This window comes from Atractosteus spatula, chromosome 17, assembly GCF_055471065.1.
Source record: "Atractosteus spatula isolate fAtrSpa1 chromosome 17, fAtrSpa1.hap1, whole genome shotgun sequence".
Taxonomy (NCBI): Eukaryota; Metazoa; Chordata; class Actinopteri; order Semionotiformes; family Lepisosteidae; genus Atractosteus; species Atractosteus spatula.
Window position 1 is genome coordinate 17287287 of NC_142722.1, and position 16122 is coordinate 17303408.

The window sequence follows — 16122 nt, forward strand, 5'->3', positions numbered from 1 at the left end:
GTTCTGGGGGGTGTATAGGCGTTGGGCGGTGTGTGGGGGTTCTTGGGGGTGTGTGGGCGTTGGGCGGTGTGTGGGGGTTTTGGGGGGTGTGTGGGGGTTTTTGGGGCTGTGGAGTTTGTGGGCGTTGGGCGGTGTGTGGGGGTTCTGGGGCGTGTGTGGGCGTTGGGCGGTGTGTGGGGGTTTTGGGGGCTGTGGGGTTTGTGGGCGTTGGGCGGTGTGTGGGGGTTTTGGGGGCTGTGGGGTTTGTGGGCATTGGGCGGTGTGTGGGGGTTCTCGGGGGTGTGTTGGCGCTGGGCGGTGTGTGAGGTTTAGGGGGGGTGTATGGGCGTTGGGCGGTGTGTGGGGGTTCTGGGGGTGTGTGGGCGTTGGGCGGTGTGTGGGGGTTCTGGGTGCTGTGGGCGTTGGGCGGTGTGTGGGGGTGCTTTGGGGTGTGTGGGCGTTGGGCGGTGTGTGGTTGCTGTGGGGTGTGTGGTCGTTGGGAGGTGTTTGGGGGTTTTGGGGGGTGTGTGGGCGTTGGGCGGTGTGTGGGGGTTCTGCGGCGTTTGTGGGCGTTGGGCGGTGTGTGGGGGCTGTGGGGTTTGTGGGCGTTGGGCGGTGTGTGGGGGTTTTGGGGGCTCTGGGGTTTGTGGGCGTTGGGCGGTGTGTGGGGGTTCTCAGGGCGTGTGTGGGGGTTCGGGGGGGTGTGTGGGCGTTGGGCGGTGTGTGGGGGTTCTTGGGGGTGTGTGGGCGTTGGGCGGTGTGTGGGAGTTCTGGGGGGTGTGTGGGGGTTTTGGGGGCTGTGGGGTGTGGGCGTTGGGCGGTGTGTGGGGGTTCTCAGGGCGTGTGTGGGGGTTCTGGGGGGTGTGTGGGAGTTGGGCGGTGTGTGGGGGTTCTGGGGGCTGTGGGCGTTGGGCGGTGTGTGGGGGTTTTGGGGGGTGTGGAGTTTGTGGGTGTTGGGCGGTGTGTGGGGGTTCTCGGGGGTGTTTGGGCGTTGGGCGGTGTGTGGTGTGTGGGGGCTGTGGGGTGTGGGCGTTGGGCGGTGTGTGGGGGTTCTTGGGGGTGTGTGGGCGTTGGGTGGTGTGTCAGGGTTCTGGGGGGTGTGTGGGCGTTTGAGCGGTGTGTGGGGGTTTTGGGGGGTGTGTGGGCGTTGGGCGGTGTGTGGGGGTTCTGGGGGGTGTGTGGGCGTTGGGCGGTGTGTGGGGGTTCTGGGTGCTGTGGGCGTTGGGCGGTGTGTGGGGGTTCTGGGGGCTGTGGTATGTGTGTGCATTGGGCGGTGTGTGGGGGTTCTGGGGGCTGTGGTATGTGTGGGCATTGGGCGGTGTGTGGGGGTTCTGGGGAGTGTGGGCGTTGGGCGGTGTGTGGGGGTTCTGGGGGCTGTGGGCGTTGGTTGTTGTGTGGGGGTTCTGGGGGCTGTGGGCGTTGGGCGGTGTGTGGTGGTTCTGGGGGCTGTGGGGGTGTTGGGCCTTGTTTGGGGGTTCTGTGGTGTGTGGGCTTTTGCGGTGTGTGGGGTATTCTGTGGGGTGTGTTAGCGTTTTCAGTGTCTGGGGGTTCTGGGGGCTGTGGGGTTATGACGCAGTGGTGGCCGGGCCTAGCGAAATGTGACGCAGTTGTGGCCGGGCACGGTGAGGTGCACCGGCAGCTGCAGGGTGTGACGCAGTGGTGGCTGGGCCTGGCGAGATGTGACGCAGTTGTGGCCGGGCACGGTGAGGTGCGCTGGCAGCTGCAGGGTGTGACGCAGTTGTGGCCGGGCACGGTGAGGTGCGCCGGCAGCTGCAGGGTGTGACGCAGTGGTGGCCGGGCTTGGCCAGGTGTGACGCAGTTGTGGCCGGGCACGGTGAGGTGCGCTGGCAGCTGCAGGGTGTGACGCAGTGGTGGCCGGGCGCAGTGTGGTGCGCCGGCAGCTGTAGGGTGTGACGCAGTGGTGGCCGGGCGCAGTGTGGTGCGCCGGCAGCTGTAGGGTGTGACGCAGTGGTGGCCGGGCCTGGTGAGGTGTGACGCAGTTGTGGCCGGGCACGGTGAGGTGCGCCGGCAGCTGCAGGGTGTGACGCAGTGGTGGCCGGGCCTAGCGAGATGTGACGCAGTTGTGGCCGGGCACGGTGAGGTGCGCCGGCAGCTGCAGGGTGTGACGCAGTGGTGGCCGGGCGCAGTGTGGTGCGCCGGCAGCTGCAGGGTGTGACGCAGTGGTGGCCGGGCCTGGCGAGGTGTGACGCAGTTGTGGCCGGGCACAGTGAGGTGCGCTGGCAGCTGCAGGGTGTGACACAGTGGTGGCCGGGCAGGGCGAGGTGTGCCGGCAGCTGTGTGACGCAGTGGTGGCTGGGCGTGGGAGGTGCGTTGGCTGTGTGGCAGTGAGGGTGTGTGCGGATGGGTTTGAGGGGGTTTGTGGGCTTTGGGGGTGTGTGATGGGTTTGTGGGGGCTGTGGGGTGCGCGGGAGTTCTGGCTGCTGTTTGCGTTGGGTAGTGTGTGGGGGTTCTGGGGGCTGTTGGGTGTGTGGGCATTGGGCGGTGTGTTGGGGCTGTGGGGTTTGTGGGGGTTCTGGGGTGTGTGTGGGCATTGGGCGGTGTTTGGGGGTTCTGGGGGGTGTGTGGGCGTTGGGCGGTACATGGGGGTTCTGAGGGGTGTGTGGGCGTTGGTCGGTGTGTCGGGGTTCTGGGGGGTGTGTGGGCGTTGGGCGGTACGTGGGGGTTCTGGGGCCTGTGGGCGTTGGGTGGTGTGTGGGGGTTCTGGGGGCTGTGGGCGTTGGGCAGTGTGTGGGGGTTCTGGGGGCTGTGGGCGTTGGGCGGTGTGTGGGGGTTCGGGGGTGTGTAGGCGTTGGGTGGTGTGTGGGGTTTCTGGGGGGTGTGTGGGCGTTTGGGCGGTGTGCGGGGGTTCTTGGGGGTGTGTCGGCGTTGGGCGGTGTGTGGTGTTGTGTGTGTGGGAGTTGGGGTGTGCGGATGGGGCTCTGGTCTGGCCCGGCCCGGCGGGTCCTGTCTGTGGTCTGGCCTGGTGGGACGGTTTCAGGCTGTGGTTTTTCACGGCTGGTTCGGACTGTGGTCTGGCCCGGCGGGTCTGGGCTCTGGTCTGCCCGGCGGGTCTGGGCTGTGGTCTGCCCCGGTGGGTTCGGACTGTGGTCTGGCCCGGCGGGTTTGGGCTCCGGTCTGGCCCGGCGGGTTTGGGCTCCAGTCTGGCCCAGCGGGTGTGGGCTGTGGTCTGACCCGGCGGGTCTTGGCTCGGTCTGGCCCGGCGGGTGTGGGCTCTGGTCTGGCGCTGTGCAGGGGGCTGGCACCTCTGTCTTTGCCTCAGTGCTGCAATGATGTGGTTGGATTCTCTCTTCCTGATCGATCGTGAAGAAATTCCTTCACCAGATTCTGAGCAGCGCCGAGGCCTACTGGGCTTCAGTTCCACAGCAGTCAAGTCCGGGCCGGGTCTTACCAGAATGGGGTGTGTGCGGATGGGGCTGTGGGGGTGTGTGGTGGGTGTGTGGGCGTTGGGCGGTGTGTGGGGGTTCTGGGGAGTGTGTGGGCGTTGGGCGGTTTGTGGGGTTTCAGGGGGGTGTGTGGGCGTTTGGGCGGTGTGTGGGGGTTCTGGGGGCTGTGGGCGTTGGGCGGTGTGTGGGGGTTCGGGGGGTGTGTGGGCGTTGGGCGGTGTGTGGGGGTTCTGGGGGCTGTGGGCGTTGGGCGGTGTGTGGGGGTTCGGGGGGTGTGTGGGCGTTTGGGTGGTGTGTGGGGGTTCTGGGGCCTGTGGGCGTTGGATGGTGTGTGTGGGTTCTGGGGGCTGTGGGCGTTGGGCGGTGTGTGGGGGTTCGGGGGGTGTGTGGGCGTTGGGCGGTGTGTGGGGTTTCAGGGGGGTGTGTGGGCATTTGGGCGGTGTGTGGGGGTTCTCGGGGGTGTGTGGGCGTTGGGCGGTGTGTGGGGGTTCTGGGGGCTGTGGGGTTTGTGGGCGTTGGGCGGCGTGTGGGGGTTTTGGGGGTTGTGGGGTTTCTGGGCGTTGGGCGGTGTGTGGGGATTCTCGGGGGTGTGTGGGCGTTGGCGGTGTGTGGGGTTTCAGGGGGGTGTGTGGGCGTTTGGGCGGTGTGCGGGGGTTCTGGGGGCTGTGGGCGTTGGGCGGTGTGTGGGGGTTCTGGGGGCTGTGGGCGTTGGGCGGTGTGTGGGGGTTCGGGGGGTGTGTGGGCGTTGGGTGGTGTGTGGGGTTTCTGGGGGGTGTGGGGGCGTTTGGGCGGTGTGCGGGGGTTCTGGTGGGTGTGTGGGCGTTGGGCGATGTGTGTGGGTTCGGGGGGGTGTGTGGGCGTTGGGCGGTGTGTGGGGGCTGTGGGGTGTGTGGGCGTTGGGCGGTGTGTGGGGGTTCTGGGGGGTGTGTGGGCGTTGAGCGATGTGTGTGGGTTCGGGGGGGTGTGTCGGCGTTGGGCGGTGTGTGGTGTTGTGTGTGTGGGAGTTGGGGTGTGCGGATGGGGCTCTGGTCTGGCCAGGGCCGGCGGGTCCTGTCTGTGGTCTGGCCTGGTGGGACGGTTTCAGGCTGTGGTTTTTCACGGCTGGTTCGGACTGTGGTCTGGCCCGGCGGGTCTGGGCTGTGGTCTGCCCGGCGGGTCTGGGCTGTGGTCTGCCCCGGTGGGTTCGGACTGTGGTCTGGCCCGGCGGGTTTGGGCTCCGGTCTGGCCCGGCGGGTGTGGGCTGTGGTCTGACCCGGCGGGTCTTGGCTCGGTCTGGCCCGGCGGGTGTGGGCTCTGGTCTGGCGCTGTGCAGGGGGCTGGCACCTCTGTCTTTGCCTCAGTGCTGCAATGATGTGGTTGGATTCTCTCTTCCTGATCGATCGTGAAGAAATTCCTTCACCAGATTCTGAGCAGCGCCGAGGCCTACTGGGCTTCAGTTCCACAGCAGTCAAGTCCGGGCCGGGTCTTACCAGAATGGGGTGTGTGCGGATGGGGCTGTGGGGGTGTGTGGTGGGTGTGTGGGGGTTCTGGGGAGTGTGTGGGCGTTGGGCGGTGTGTGGGGGCTCTGGGGACTGTGGGCGTTTGGCGGTGTGTGGGGGCTCTGGGGATTGTGGGCGTTGGGCGGTGTGTGGGGGTTCTAGGGGGTATGTGGGCGTTGGGCGGTGTGTCAGGGTTTTGGGGGCTGTGGGGTTTGTGGGCGTTGGGTGGTGTGTGGGGGTTCTGGGGAGTGTGTGGGGGTTTTGGGGGCTGTGGGGTGTGTGGGTGTTGGGCGGTGTGTGGGGGTTCTGCGGGGTGTGTGGGGGTTTTGGGGTCTGTGGGGTTTGTGGGCGTTGGGCGGTGTGTGGGGGTTCTCGGGGGGGTGTCGGCGTTGGGTGTTGTAAGACATTTCTTCAAACTACGCACAGAACCCTGGCAGGATGGAATTTTCTCACCAATGGTCACAGGAACGGACTAACAGACAGGTGACACTGTAAAAAACAAATGTGACTGAAGTTGAATTCCCAGGTGGATCAGCAGAATCTGTGGGATCTCTGGTTAAAGCTATTACACCTGTTCAAAAAAAGTCAAATTAAGCTCATTTATATTCTTAAGATGGATAAATTCTGGAAGGTATTTAAGCCTGATGTATGGAGACACAAATCAAATACATTTGTGCTCTACGGAGTTCTATGCAGAGAGTAAGCAAATACAAGTTGTAGCTGCATACCCTCAGTGTGTCTCTCTGCTAGGACTGACAGGGACAACAGGTTGGAGCATGTCCCAAGATGAAAGACTGGGTGAGATATGTTAGTCTGTGTTTTCAGGTGTCCTTTCTAGGGGAGCTGTCCCCTCTGCTCGGTCTGCTGGGAGACGGGCCAGAGCAGAGCCACCTGTGAGCCGGTCGTTTTTTCACTTGGGTGGTGCTTTTGTGTCCCAGTAGGGGCGACAGCTGCGAGGGGACAGTGGCAGGTAACCCTCTCGCACACTCGCACCCCTCCCCAGCCTTCGTCCTGAGATCCTCAAAGGAACCTGTCTGACTCCCCCATGTGTGGCACACTAGACCACAGGCTGAGGAAGCCATATCAAAGGACGAGGTCACTGAGAGAACGCGGGAGCTGAAATTCACATCCCTCTACCAAATTCATTTGCAACTCTTCTTGTCTTAGAGCAGTGCTGGCATTGTGATTTGCTGTGACTAAATTCAATTCGATTTTAGGCTATAATTATAGGAATAAGAATGAATTGAAAGTCACAATGTTGTGGGATTTTGTGCTGTAGTCACATACATAGAGTTCCTTTGAAATGATCCAGATTTATTTCGACTTATTGTTCAGATAAGCTCTTATCCCATCAGGGGATCGGATAACACTGTATCACCAAATAACAGAAAGATTTACAGATTGGATCATGCTTCTTGCATTAAAAATTCCTCAAGAGTTACACGGTAATTGTAACAGCATTGCACACAGCACGTTCATATTTGCTATTAATAATTTAAGTTTCAAAAGACAAAGGTTACATTTCTTCACCCCCTTGTTGTTAGTATTCATCTGGCAGGAATTCTAGTGATGAGACCTCCTACAGTGAGCTCTGAGGTCCTGGCACTTCACAGGACCACTGTATGACCAGTCCTTCATGCAGACTTGCTCACACCCCTTCAGACCCTTTGGTTTCCCTCACTGAGCTGCCATCCTGAATCGGAATCACAGAGCTTCAGCTGGATTGAGCTCTGGGGATCGGGATGGGCAGGCGAGAGTGTCTGTTCTGTGTGTGATTAACCTTTCTTTTTCAATCTGGATGTGAGCTCTGGATCGCTGTCATGCTGGAATCTCCAGTTTTGGCCACACAAGAGTACTCCTGGCAGAAGAGCCAGGTGTCAGGCCAGTATGTCCAGGTCTGTGTTGGAGTCCATTTCCCCTGTCTTGTCTAGGGCTCCAGGACTCCCAGAACATAAGAGTGGTCAAGAGTGTTTTCTCTTACACCAGCTTCGTCTAGTTTTACACCAGACATAACGCAGATGAGCCAAAAAGCTCAAGTTTCATTTCATCTGACCACGAGACATTTGTTTCAATCGTCATTCAAATGGTCTTTTTGTCATTCACTTCTTTCTTCCAGCCCAGCTGTGAATACTACATTCATGCTGGCAGCTTCACACGGTAGTTTTCGACACTATGTATCCTGAAGAAGCCAGTGTGCATTGGGTATCCAGGTGTTACCTTTGTCCCAAACCTCTTCACAGCCCATGGTGGCAAGATACACTTGTGTCCTCTTCCACACAGGGTGACCACTATACCAGTAGCCTTAAATGTCTAATACTGGACACCACAGTGGAAAGGGGTTAATGCAGCTGTTTGTGGATTCTGTTATAGCCATCCCCCAACATCTGGAAGCCCATGATCATCTGTCTGCAGTGAAGAGCTCTCTGGCTTTAACCATCATGAGGCTGCAGCTGCTGAATGTTTTTGCGTCTTACCTCCTTTTGTACCCCAGGGAAGCAGGAAGCCTTCAGAGGCGTCTATACAGTCTCGTGGGCTTCCACTGCGGTTCCAAAGAACAGAGTGTTCCTGGAGATGTGTCTTTGCTGAATTTGATTTAAAGCAATACTTAGAGATGTGAATAAATGTGGCCATGCTGTTCTCTGGAATTCAGTTATTTAGGACAGACTTGACTTTGTGTTTTTTTATTACAGTACAACATCAATAAGTGAGGCACATTATCCAATCTATAACCCATTATGCTCTACATTATGCTCATCTCACTGTCTCTTTTAGTTATTCTTACAAGTTAACCGCATGCTAAACCAGCCCACCTCTCTGCTGATTCTTTAATTCATATAGGATTGGTAGGATTGGTCCAGGTACAGCTAACTTGAACCTGCAAAATGTCCATATATACATCTTGTTCCAGGGTCAACTTTCATGTTTATGGTTGATTTAAGAGCAGTATGAATTTTTTGCCCTTTTTTAAAACACAACACAGCCTAAAGTGTCACTGCTCAAAGTTAGCTTGCTTCTGTCACCACGTACTGTGGAAAAGTGACAGTAGTGTTTCATATATATCAACAGACAGAGAGATAGATAGACATAATCATAATGACATATGTGTTACATGGGATTAACAATGACACACATAAAACACCATCCGCCCATTTTCTGTTCCACTTCAATTCCAATTCAGGGTCACAGGGGAGCCGGAGTCGATCCCAGCAAGCAAAGGGTGCAGGACAGGGTACACCCTGGACAGGATAACAGTCCATTGTAGGACAGACACACACACATACGCACACCAGGGACAATTTTCCCAGAAGCCAGTTAACCTACCTGCTTGTTTTTGGACTGTAGGAGGACGAAAATATCTAAGTGTCTAAGAAACAGCCATTGATAGTCACACTTTATCTGAGTAAAGGAGATCAGGAGATCTATAGATGGCAAAAAAATAGTGTTCACTTGTATTCTGTCTTGTGCAGCTCCATGTAGAGATTGCCTAAAGCTCTGAATACGTCTCCAATGCCAAAACAAAAGCCAAAAAATGTTCCTAATTCTGACTGTCACTTTCTACAGTGAGGAGAGTATTGCAATAACATTTTATGGAGCCCAAGAAGAGTTAGATAAGGAAGGAAAAGACACATTTCTACACATCTTTCACTTTTGATCCTCACTTCAAAATGCAATAAAATTCAGATTTTTTCTGAATTAAGGTTAAAGACTGCAGGTTTCAAAATCAAACACTTCCAGTCTAGATTTATTTCTGTTAATAGGAGTGATCACAATATTTCTTATTTGAAGAAAATGTTTTAAATTCTGTTTTAGCTATAAGGAACCTCAGTAAAGGATTTAAATCTTACACCTTCATGAAACAAATTTCTATTTTTAAGCCCTTAGCTTCCTACAGGAATTCATGCCAAGATTATTATTAAAATTATTAAACTATGTAATACTTGACTACAAATAATTTAATAATTTGAATATGTGGATTAAAAGAAAGAGGTGAGCCACAAAAAGTTCATCTTGAACCCCACACCCCACACATCAGTGGACTTGAGTTTATCAGCCACCTCAACACTCAGCACAAACATTGGCCTGTTTTCAGAGCTGATTGGCAACAATTGTCAAAGGATTACAAATGAGACTGTGTCCAACTGAGCTCATTAAAGGAAAACCACGGACTGAATAATAGTTCATTATTCAGTGTTGAGTTTAGTTTCTTGAGGTTTTATTGAGCGTTCCTTTTCAATAAAACCTCACGGAAGGAAAAAACAGCAGTATGGAAGTGAAACAAGTTTTCAAAAAAACTGAATCGTCACTTACTGCTGCCAGACATTATTACTGGATTATCCAGACAGAATTAGGACAAAGCCAGAAGGAAGGTTAACACCAAATTGAAGAACGGATGCTCTTCAATTACACAGCATGAACAATTACACGGTAAGATTTTTACTACCAATTGATCAGCACTTTGCAGGAAGAAATTAAATGAATAGTTCAGGTGAAAATAGGGGGAAATAATTAAGATCTTCAGACCTGCTTGTGTTTTCAGCCACATGTCTCTAATATTTCTCCAAGGCCTAAATGCTTTTAATTCAGGTTGTAATTTTACTTGATTGCCTGACTCAATAAGCTGGCTGCCAGAGGAATCGATTCACAACTTCCTGAATCAACCATTTTTAAACATCTTATAAAGCACACATTCTGATAACCAAATAATCACCTGTGCAGTTCAACTGTTAGTAAGATGTTAGTCATCTTTCATCATCTGTATTCATCTGGTAATATTCTACAGGTCTTACAACAAGTGCTCACAGTCAAATGCCATACATAATGACGGCTGAGGGAAACACATACCTTAATCCTCTAGCAAGCTCAACAGATTGTTTTAGTGGTTACTTGGGAATGCAAATGACAAATCATCAGTTTTCTTGTCTCCGAACACTCTGGTTGGCCTGCAAGTTACTTCATTCATACAGAATGAAGGGGCTTAACTCAGCACTCGTTTTGTCCTGATGTCATGTAGAACGTGTTGTGGTTTGTATGTCCTGTGAGATTTCATGTGTGGTTTACCACTGGCTGACAGTTCTTAAATGTAATACAGTGGCCTTAAAGTTCAAAAGAAATTCACTGCACACCTGCTAGGACATGAATCTTGTAACTTAAGATCTGACAGCACTTGTCAGGCTTTTTTGTGTCTGTAAAGCCAGAATTTCTGGTGACTCCAAGGCAGCATATCCCTAACAATAGAGGTCGTTTCTATCATGTTCTTCAACTTAGACATGGTCCTTACTACTGCAGGTAAAAGCCCCATGGATTCTTCTGGAATGTAGCAATTAACACACTTAATTTAAGATTCTTTCTTGTATGCACATTCTGAAGTTTGCTATCGGATTGCTGACATGAAATTATGTTTGTCTTAGGAGAACACACCTCAATACATCACTCACTCAGGGTGCATTTTCAAATGTACAAACTTTTTTTTGTGGAACGCAAGCTTAATATTGTTAAAATACACAAGTGCATATAATCCTAATAGAACTGCAAGTCTTGTTAAGTATTAATAGTAATGGTCAGGATTAAAGACACATGAATGAAAGCTTACATACAGTACGTTGTAGTGGACTGCTTCATTTTTTTAAGGGCACCAAGTTACATAAAGTCAATGGAGCAGAGAGCTTTTGTACACAATTCTACAGTAACAACATTTCATATCACCCAGCATAATTATCATCCAGGTGGGGCTGCACACTGGTGGTGGTGAGGGGGAGTCCCCATTACCTGTAAAGCGCTTTGAGTGGAGTGTCCAGAAAAAAGCGCTATATAAATGTAAGCAATTATTAATTATTATTATTATTAATTACAGAAGTCTGTTGTTTAATATATGATTGTTTAATTTGTGTTAAATTGTTGCAGTGTTTATGAACTAATATACTTTGTAAGGTTGGGATGAAAACTCTTATTGCATAGAAATGCTGTGAAAAGACTTTTTTACCTCTGACTGTAGTATGAATCAATTAACTCAATAGTAAGACCAGTCTTTCTCAGCGCTTGTGTAGTACATCATTTTCTGAATTTGTGCTTCCCTGTAGCATCCTAATAAGGCACAAGAATGATGTATTCATGCTATATGTGAATGGTGGTTAGTTCCTGGGAGTTTTCTTGTTTGAGTAGATGCACATGAAGTGATGTAATATCTATTAAAGGGTCCTATAACTTTCCACTCTAACAGTAATGTGAACTCTGCCCCATTTTTCCAGTATTAAGTGAACTATTTTACCTTAAGATTCAAGCCCACCTGTCACTTTATTCATATTCTGGCAAAAAACAACACAAAAAATACATCGTGTCTGGGGAATTATTGACATCTGCTTGACCACATTGCTGCAGGCAGATGTTTAAAAGTTAGAGACCAGACTCTGCTTCTTTTTCTAATTCCTTTATAGTGCATTTTCAACATGCCTGGCGGGCTTGCTGAGACACCCTTGCTTTAACTCAGCCAAGAAAAAGAATTTCCTGGAAAAGCTCAATATCCCAAAAGAACTGCAGTCATTATTTTCCCTGTGCTTTTTTTTAAAGCAGCAGGCTGCTCGGTTCCTCTCGTCTTCAAAAACTGAAACAACTGCACAAATGAGCAAGTGTGGGAAGAGACACAGCAGCACTAAAGGCAGGGTGACATTCACACGGCCAGCAGGGATTGAAGAAAGTTAAGAGGAATATTTTAAAAACACTTTTTATTTACAAATAGGAAATGCTAAAAAGCATCCAGATACAGTAGTTAGTTATAGGCAAAAACATACAATCCATAATACAAATCCTTAATTTCTGAGACATTCACAGCAAAAGCCACTTACAGATGATAAGTCACCCCAGCTCCAAAGTCATGTAACAACAGTGCATTCAAGTCAATTCGTAGCCATCATCTCCTAGACCTCTGCTCCCCCTCCCAGAAAAACATTTGGCAACAGCCATCTGCCTGCCCAACCACCTCTGTCGTCCGACATGTTAATTCAACTGCAACACCTTCCTTCTAATCACACTCACCAGCCCCTGGCCCCTTTCCTTCATTAGCACAGATTAGCAAAAGTGGAGACTGGGCTGCACAATCTTTCTTCTTTAAAACAAGTGCTAAGGAAACAGTACGACAGCAACAGAGCACAAAAAAACCTGGAAAACACTCGGTACATTTTTCTTTCCCAGTGTGACCAGGCTGAAACTTCACTGCCAACAACTTATGACCTCCCTCTCATCTCACTCCTCCTGTCCAGAATTCAGCCCTGGTTGAATTCTTTACGGCAATTTACAGCATGTACTCTTTTTAAAAAAAAGGCAAGCCAGAAAAAAATAAGTCTTTGAAACACATTTACCTCTTTCAAAAATGTGTACAACGCAAGCGGCTGGAGGCACAGCCAGCTGGCCCCAGCGTTGTTTGTTGGGGGAACCCCTCATAGCCCAGGTATAAGCGCGTGGGCTTACCCCAATAACAGAACAAGTCCACACATTGGGTTTTCCAAGTGTTACAGCCCAGCGAACAGACCGGGTTTTCAGTTTTTCAAAGTCCCTTTCTCCCACAATGGGGGGAAGGTGATCTCAGTCCGGGAACCGCGTGCTTTTTTCTGCGCGCCGGCTCCGTGCACACAGTCTGTCGCCCCCAGGAGCGGGGCTCCCTACACCTTGGTGGCCAGCGACTGCACCTCGGACTTCTGGGTCTGCGTGCTGAGGGTGGACGACAGCGAGCTCATCTGGCCGTGCATGGCCTTCTTCAGGTTGAGCAGGCACAGGCACTGCGAGCGGAAGCGCAGGTCGAAGAAGGCGTAGAGGAAGGGGTTGAGGCAGCTGTTGACGTAGGCCAGGCAGGTGGTGTACGGGTGGGCGTGCAGCAGGACGCTCAGCAGGGCGCAGGTCTGGGGAAGCACCTTCAGGTAGATGAAGGCATCCAGGCTCTTCAGCACGTGGAAGGGGGTCCAGCAGAGGGCAAAGACCGCCACCAGGGTGGTGATGATCTTGAGCAGCCGCTGCTTCTTCTGGTCCTCCTTGCGGAGGTTGTTGAAGTGGCGGGTGACGGTGCTGCCGATGAAGCAGTAGAACGGTGACCTCTGAGTTTTTGGACAATGTGAGTCATTCAGCACATTCAGTGATGTCTGTGGTTGGCGCTTTGAGGTCTTGCTCTCCTTAATTCCTTCTAAGAGCAGCGGGTGGCTGAATTCCTGTCCTAAAGCTGTCGGGGGTTGGTGCATACACTCACACGTTTTATGCGTTTTTGGCAAAACCTGAAATTTGCTGTGGATCCAGTCAGGCTGAATGGCTTCCTGTTTGGCTGACTTGGGACTGGAACACACTGCACTTCTCGACTCTAGTGTCTCGAGTTTGATTCTGTCTTGACGTGCTCTCCGTGTAGCATTTACAGTTTTTTTCTCTTGGCCATGTGGAAGCTCCAGGTGATAGATAGATACTTTATTGATCCCGTGAGGGAAATTGCAGTGGAACAGCAGCTTCATGCAGTCAACACAGCATAGTGTAACGAATGATACAATAATAATACAATACATACAATACAGTCAGTACAGTCAGTGAGTGAGGTGCTCCAGTTACCTTCCGTAGTGGAATGTAGGAATGTTGTCTGAGGCTACCGGGTAACTCTAAATGGTCCGTCCTCTGCCTGAGTGAATGTGTATCCCATCCATTATCTACACATTATCTATACCACTACAGGACCACACTGCATTGTGGTCCTGTATTGGTATAAACGGTCCCGAAAATGACCATGTGGTTGTCTGGACTATCAAGATGTCTCCTGCACAGCCCCCAGTGTCAGTGCAGTTACAGTGGACCTTGGCTGCCCCCTGTTCGGCTAATGCAGTTTGCTGTTCCACCAAGACTTGCCGTTCTTGCCGCCAAGTCTTGGTGGAACATTCATTCTTGCCGTCTGCCATAAGACTGTACAACGCATCCACCTTGCGTCTTGGCAGAGGCAACATCGACAGTGACCTGTTTCTGGACTAAACGCATCTACACATCTACTGCTACATCTGTTCTCTTTCTTTTTCTTTTTCTTTTTCCCGTTTACAACCACTTTTTGTGCAATATATGCCAGGGACCTGTGCAATACATTTATATTTATATCTATAGTTACATCTATATTTATATTCATATGTGTGATACGATTTTCTGTGTACTGTTCTGTTCTAGTTTGTTCTTGTGCGTCCGGACTGTGAGTAACTCTTGTACTGTATTGTATGTATTGTACTATTATTATATATTTCGTTACACTGTGGCTGTGTTGTGTGTGTTAAGCTGCTGTTGCACTGCAATTTCCCTCACGGGATCAATAAAGTATCTATCTATCTAAGACAAGTTATTATTTTAAAAAACTCAGTATCGTTGTCGCATAATTTGAGTCAGTCATTTCTTTTCACTCTTTCAGGACCACTCACGAGTTCCTGTTTGGAGCCCTAGCTGAGCTTGTGAACAACGCAAGGTACAAATCCTCTTTCTAGCCTGCTTTCTTCCTTTCATCCTGGCTCGCTGTTTGTGTAGATGTTCAGCTTAGCGCAAGGTTCTCAAAGGGAAGGTTGGTATGTTAAGCTTAGTTAAGTTTAGTTCCGTTCATAAATCAGTTGAGGTAGTGCAGAAACTGTCATTTGTAACCACAGAATATCTATCTGCTGCCTCTTCCACTTCCCACAGAGCATATCTAATGTTGTTTTGTCTTTGCAGGGATGCGGATGCTAAAAGAATAGACATCTACACAGGTAGTTTTCACATACTGCGCTCAACCATCTGTTTCTGGTACTGTGTCTTCAAACAGTATGGTCTGTTTGTCTGACAGCTGAGTATGGCGGTTACTCTGACTTGTGATCTGAACCGAGAGGAAGGTGTTTTGGTGTTTTTATGTTTCCTCAGGCGCTGGCTGTGCTGTAGTTATTATGAGGACCGCCGCTGCTTGCAGAAAGAGCAGAGTAATGTGATGTGTTCATGAAAGAGCTCTCAGCAAAGGGAACAGCTGCAGAAGTACAGGAGCCCTGAGAGCGAAAACCGTATTTGCAGATTTTTTGTCGAAAATATTTCGAAAAAAAGTTTCTTCTATGCCTCTTTTAAGTTTGTGGCCACTTATCTTAGCAAGCAGTAGGAAGGGTTCTGACTAATAAATGGAAAGTATGTTGTCAGGACATAAGCCTCCATCTGTTTGTAATGTGGAATCGCCTGTTGCTGTCACCATCTTCTTCATGCCTCATTTCATCAGGTTAATTTAGAAATATAAAGCTCAGCGGCTCACAGTCTTGAACCTTAGCAATTTGGTAGGTTTATGTTTTTGCTGTGCATACCTTAGCAAATTAAAACTCTCACTCTCACTCTCAATGGATTTTAAATCCAATTTTGCTCTTGCCAATCGTTTTATTGTTCTGGCCAGATTGTGGGGTGCTTCTATGTTTTATTTTAAACTGACTTTGAAGTCACCTGTTGACTTTTGTTCTGTATATATTGCTCCAGTTAATCACGTTTGGAGAGATTCATCCCCGTTTCCAAATGAGGCAGAGGGTTCATAGCTCTAATTTTATGAAAATATTTAATTTGCAAGTCTTAATGCATCTATCTTACGAGTTTTCGAAAGTGGGTAACGTATTTTAAATTGCTAGGTGCTCACCTTCTGAGTAGCTGAACTGGCTAAAACAAGCAAGTTCACATAAAAGGCCAGAATCGTAGGTCATTTTCGGTACGTGTATGTCAAAAGTGGGTAAGCCTCATCCGTAAGCTCCTCATGCTGTCAGGAGTAAGTGTCTGTCTCTGTAGAGCAGGGCGGTGTTATCTCTCTGGCCCACTTTCTGTCCTCTCCTCTCCAGAGAAGAAGCCGGAGCTGCGTGGTGGGTTCATGCTGTGTTTCCTTGACGATGGGACTGGAATGGACCCCAGTGAGTACAAGCCTTGCTGTGGATTTAATCCTCTGTTTGTGTGTAAAACAGTTACCTGTCAGCATTCATAATGGATGTTAATTGTATGAAAATCTGCACATATACAAATATGTTCAAGTAAGTAGCTGCGTCAGCAAATAAACCTTTACTTGTTCCATATTCAAATATGTCATGGATATCCCAGTGACGCAGTTTTTAGTATTGATGCCTCATAGCACGTGGGTTTCCTCTGGGTGCTCCATTTTCCTCCCACAGTCCAAAGACATGCTGGTGGATTCATTGGATTCTGGGAGAATTGTCGCTTGGCATGAGTGTGTGTGAGTGTCCTGTGATGGACTGGCGACCTGTCCAGGGTGTGCCTTGTCT

At 50.6% G+C, this 16122-nt stretch overlaps 1 protein-coding gene and 1 long non-coding RNA gene across 2 annotated transcripts; one reads left to right on the forward strand and one right to left on the reverse strand.

Moving 5' to 3' along the window:
* Positions 1 to 12513: 12513 nt before the first annotated feature.
* LOC148819252 (apelin receptor A-like) lies at positions 12514 to 13763 on the reverse strand. Its single transcript, XM_088935474.1, has 2 exons — positions 13730 to 13763; positions 12514 to 13064 (listed from the first exon to the last, which is right to left on the reverse strand). Exons 1-2 carry the CDS (start codon positions 13761 to 13763, stop codon positions 12514 to 12516), a joined length of 585 nt encoding a protein of 194 aa, XP_088791600.1.
* Positions 13764 to 14277: 514 nt separating this feature from the next.
* On the forward strand, positions 14278 to 15708 carry LOC148819253 (uncharacterized). The gene is made up of 3 exons (XR_016094340.1): positions 14278 to 14324; positions 14564 to 14598; positions 15688 to 15708. It is a non-coding gene; the product is annotated as an uncharacterized LOC148819253 (long non-coding RNA).
* Positions 15709 to 16122: the final 414 nt, after the last annotated feature.

What these genes read in the sequence shown, in the direction of transcription:
- LOC148819252 (XM_088935474.1), bottom strand. Translation starts at nt 13,763, where the DNA reads ATGAATGTTCCACCAAGACTTGGCGGCAAGAACG. An exon ending in AAGACTTGGCGGCAAGAACG is followed by an intron (nt 13,065 to 13,729) that starts GCAAGTCTTGGT and finishes AACCCCCGACAG; the next exon opens with CTTTAGGACAGGAATTCAGC.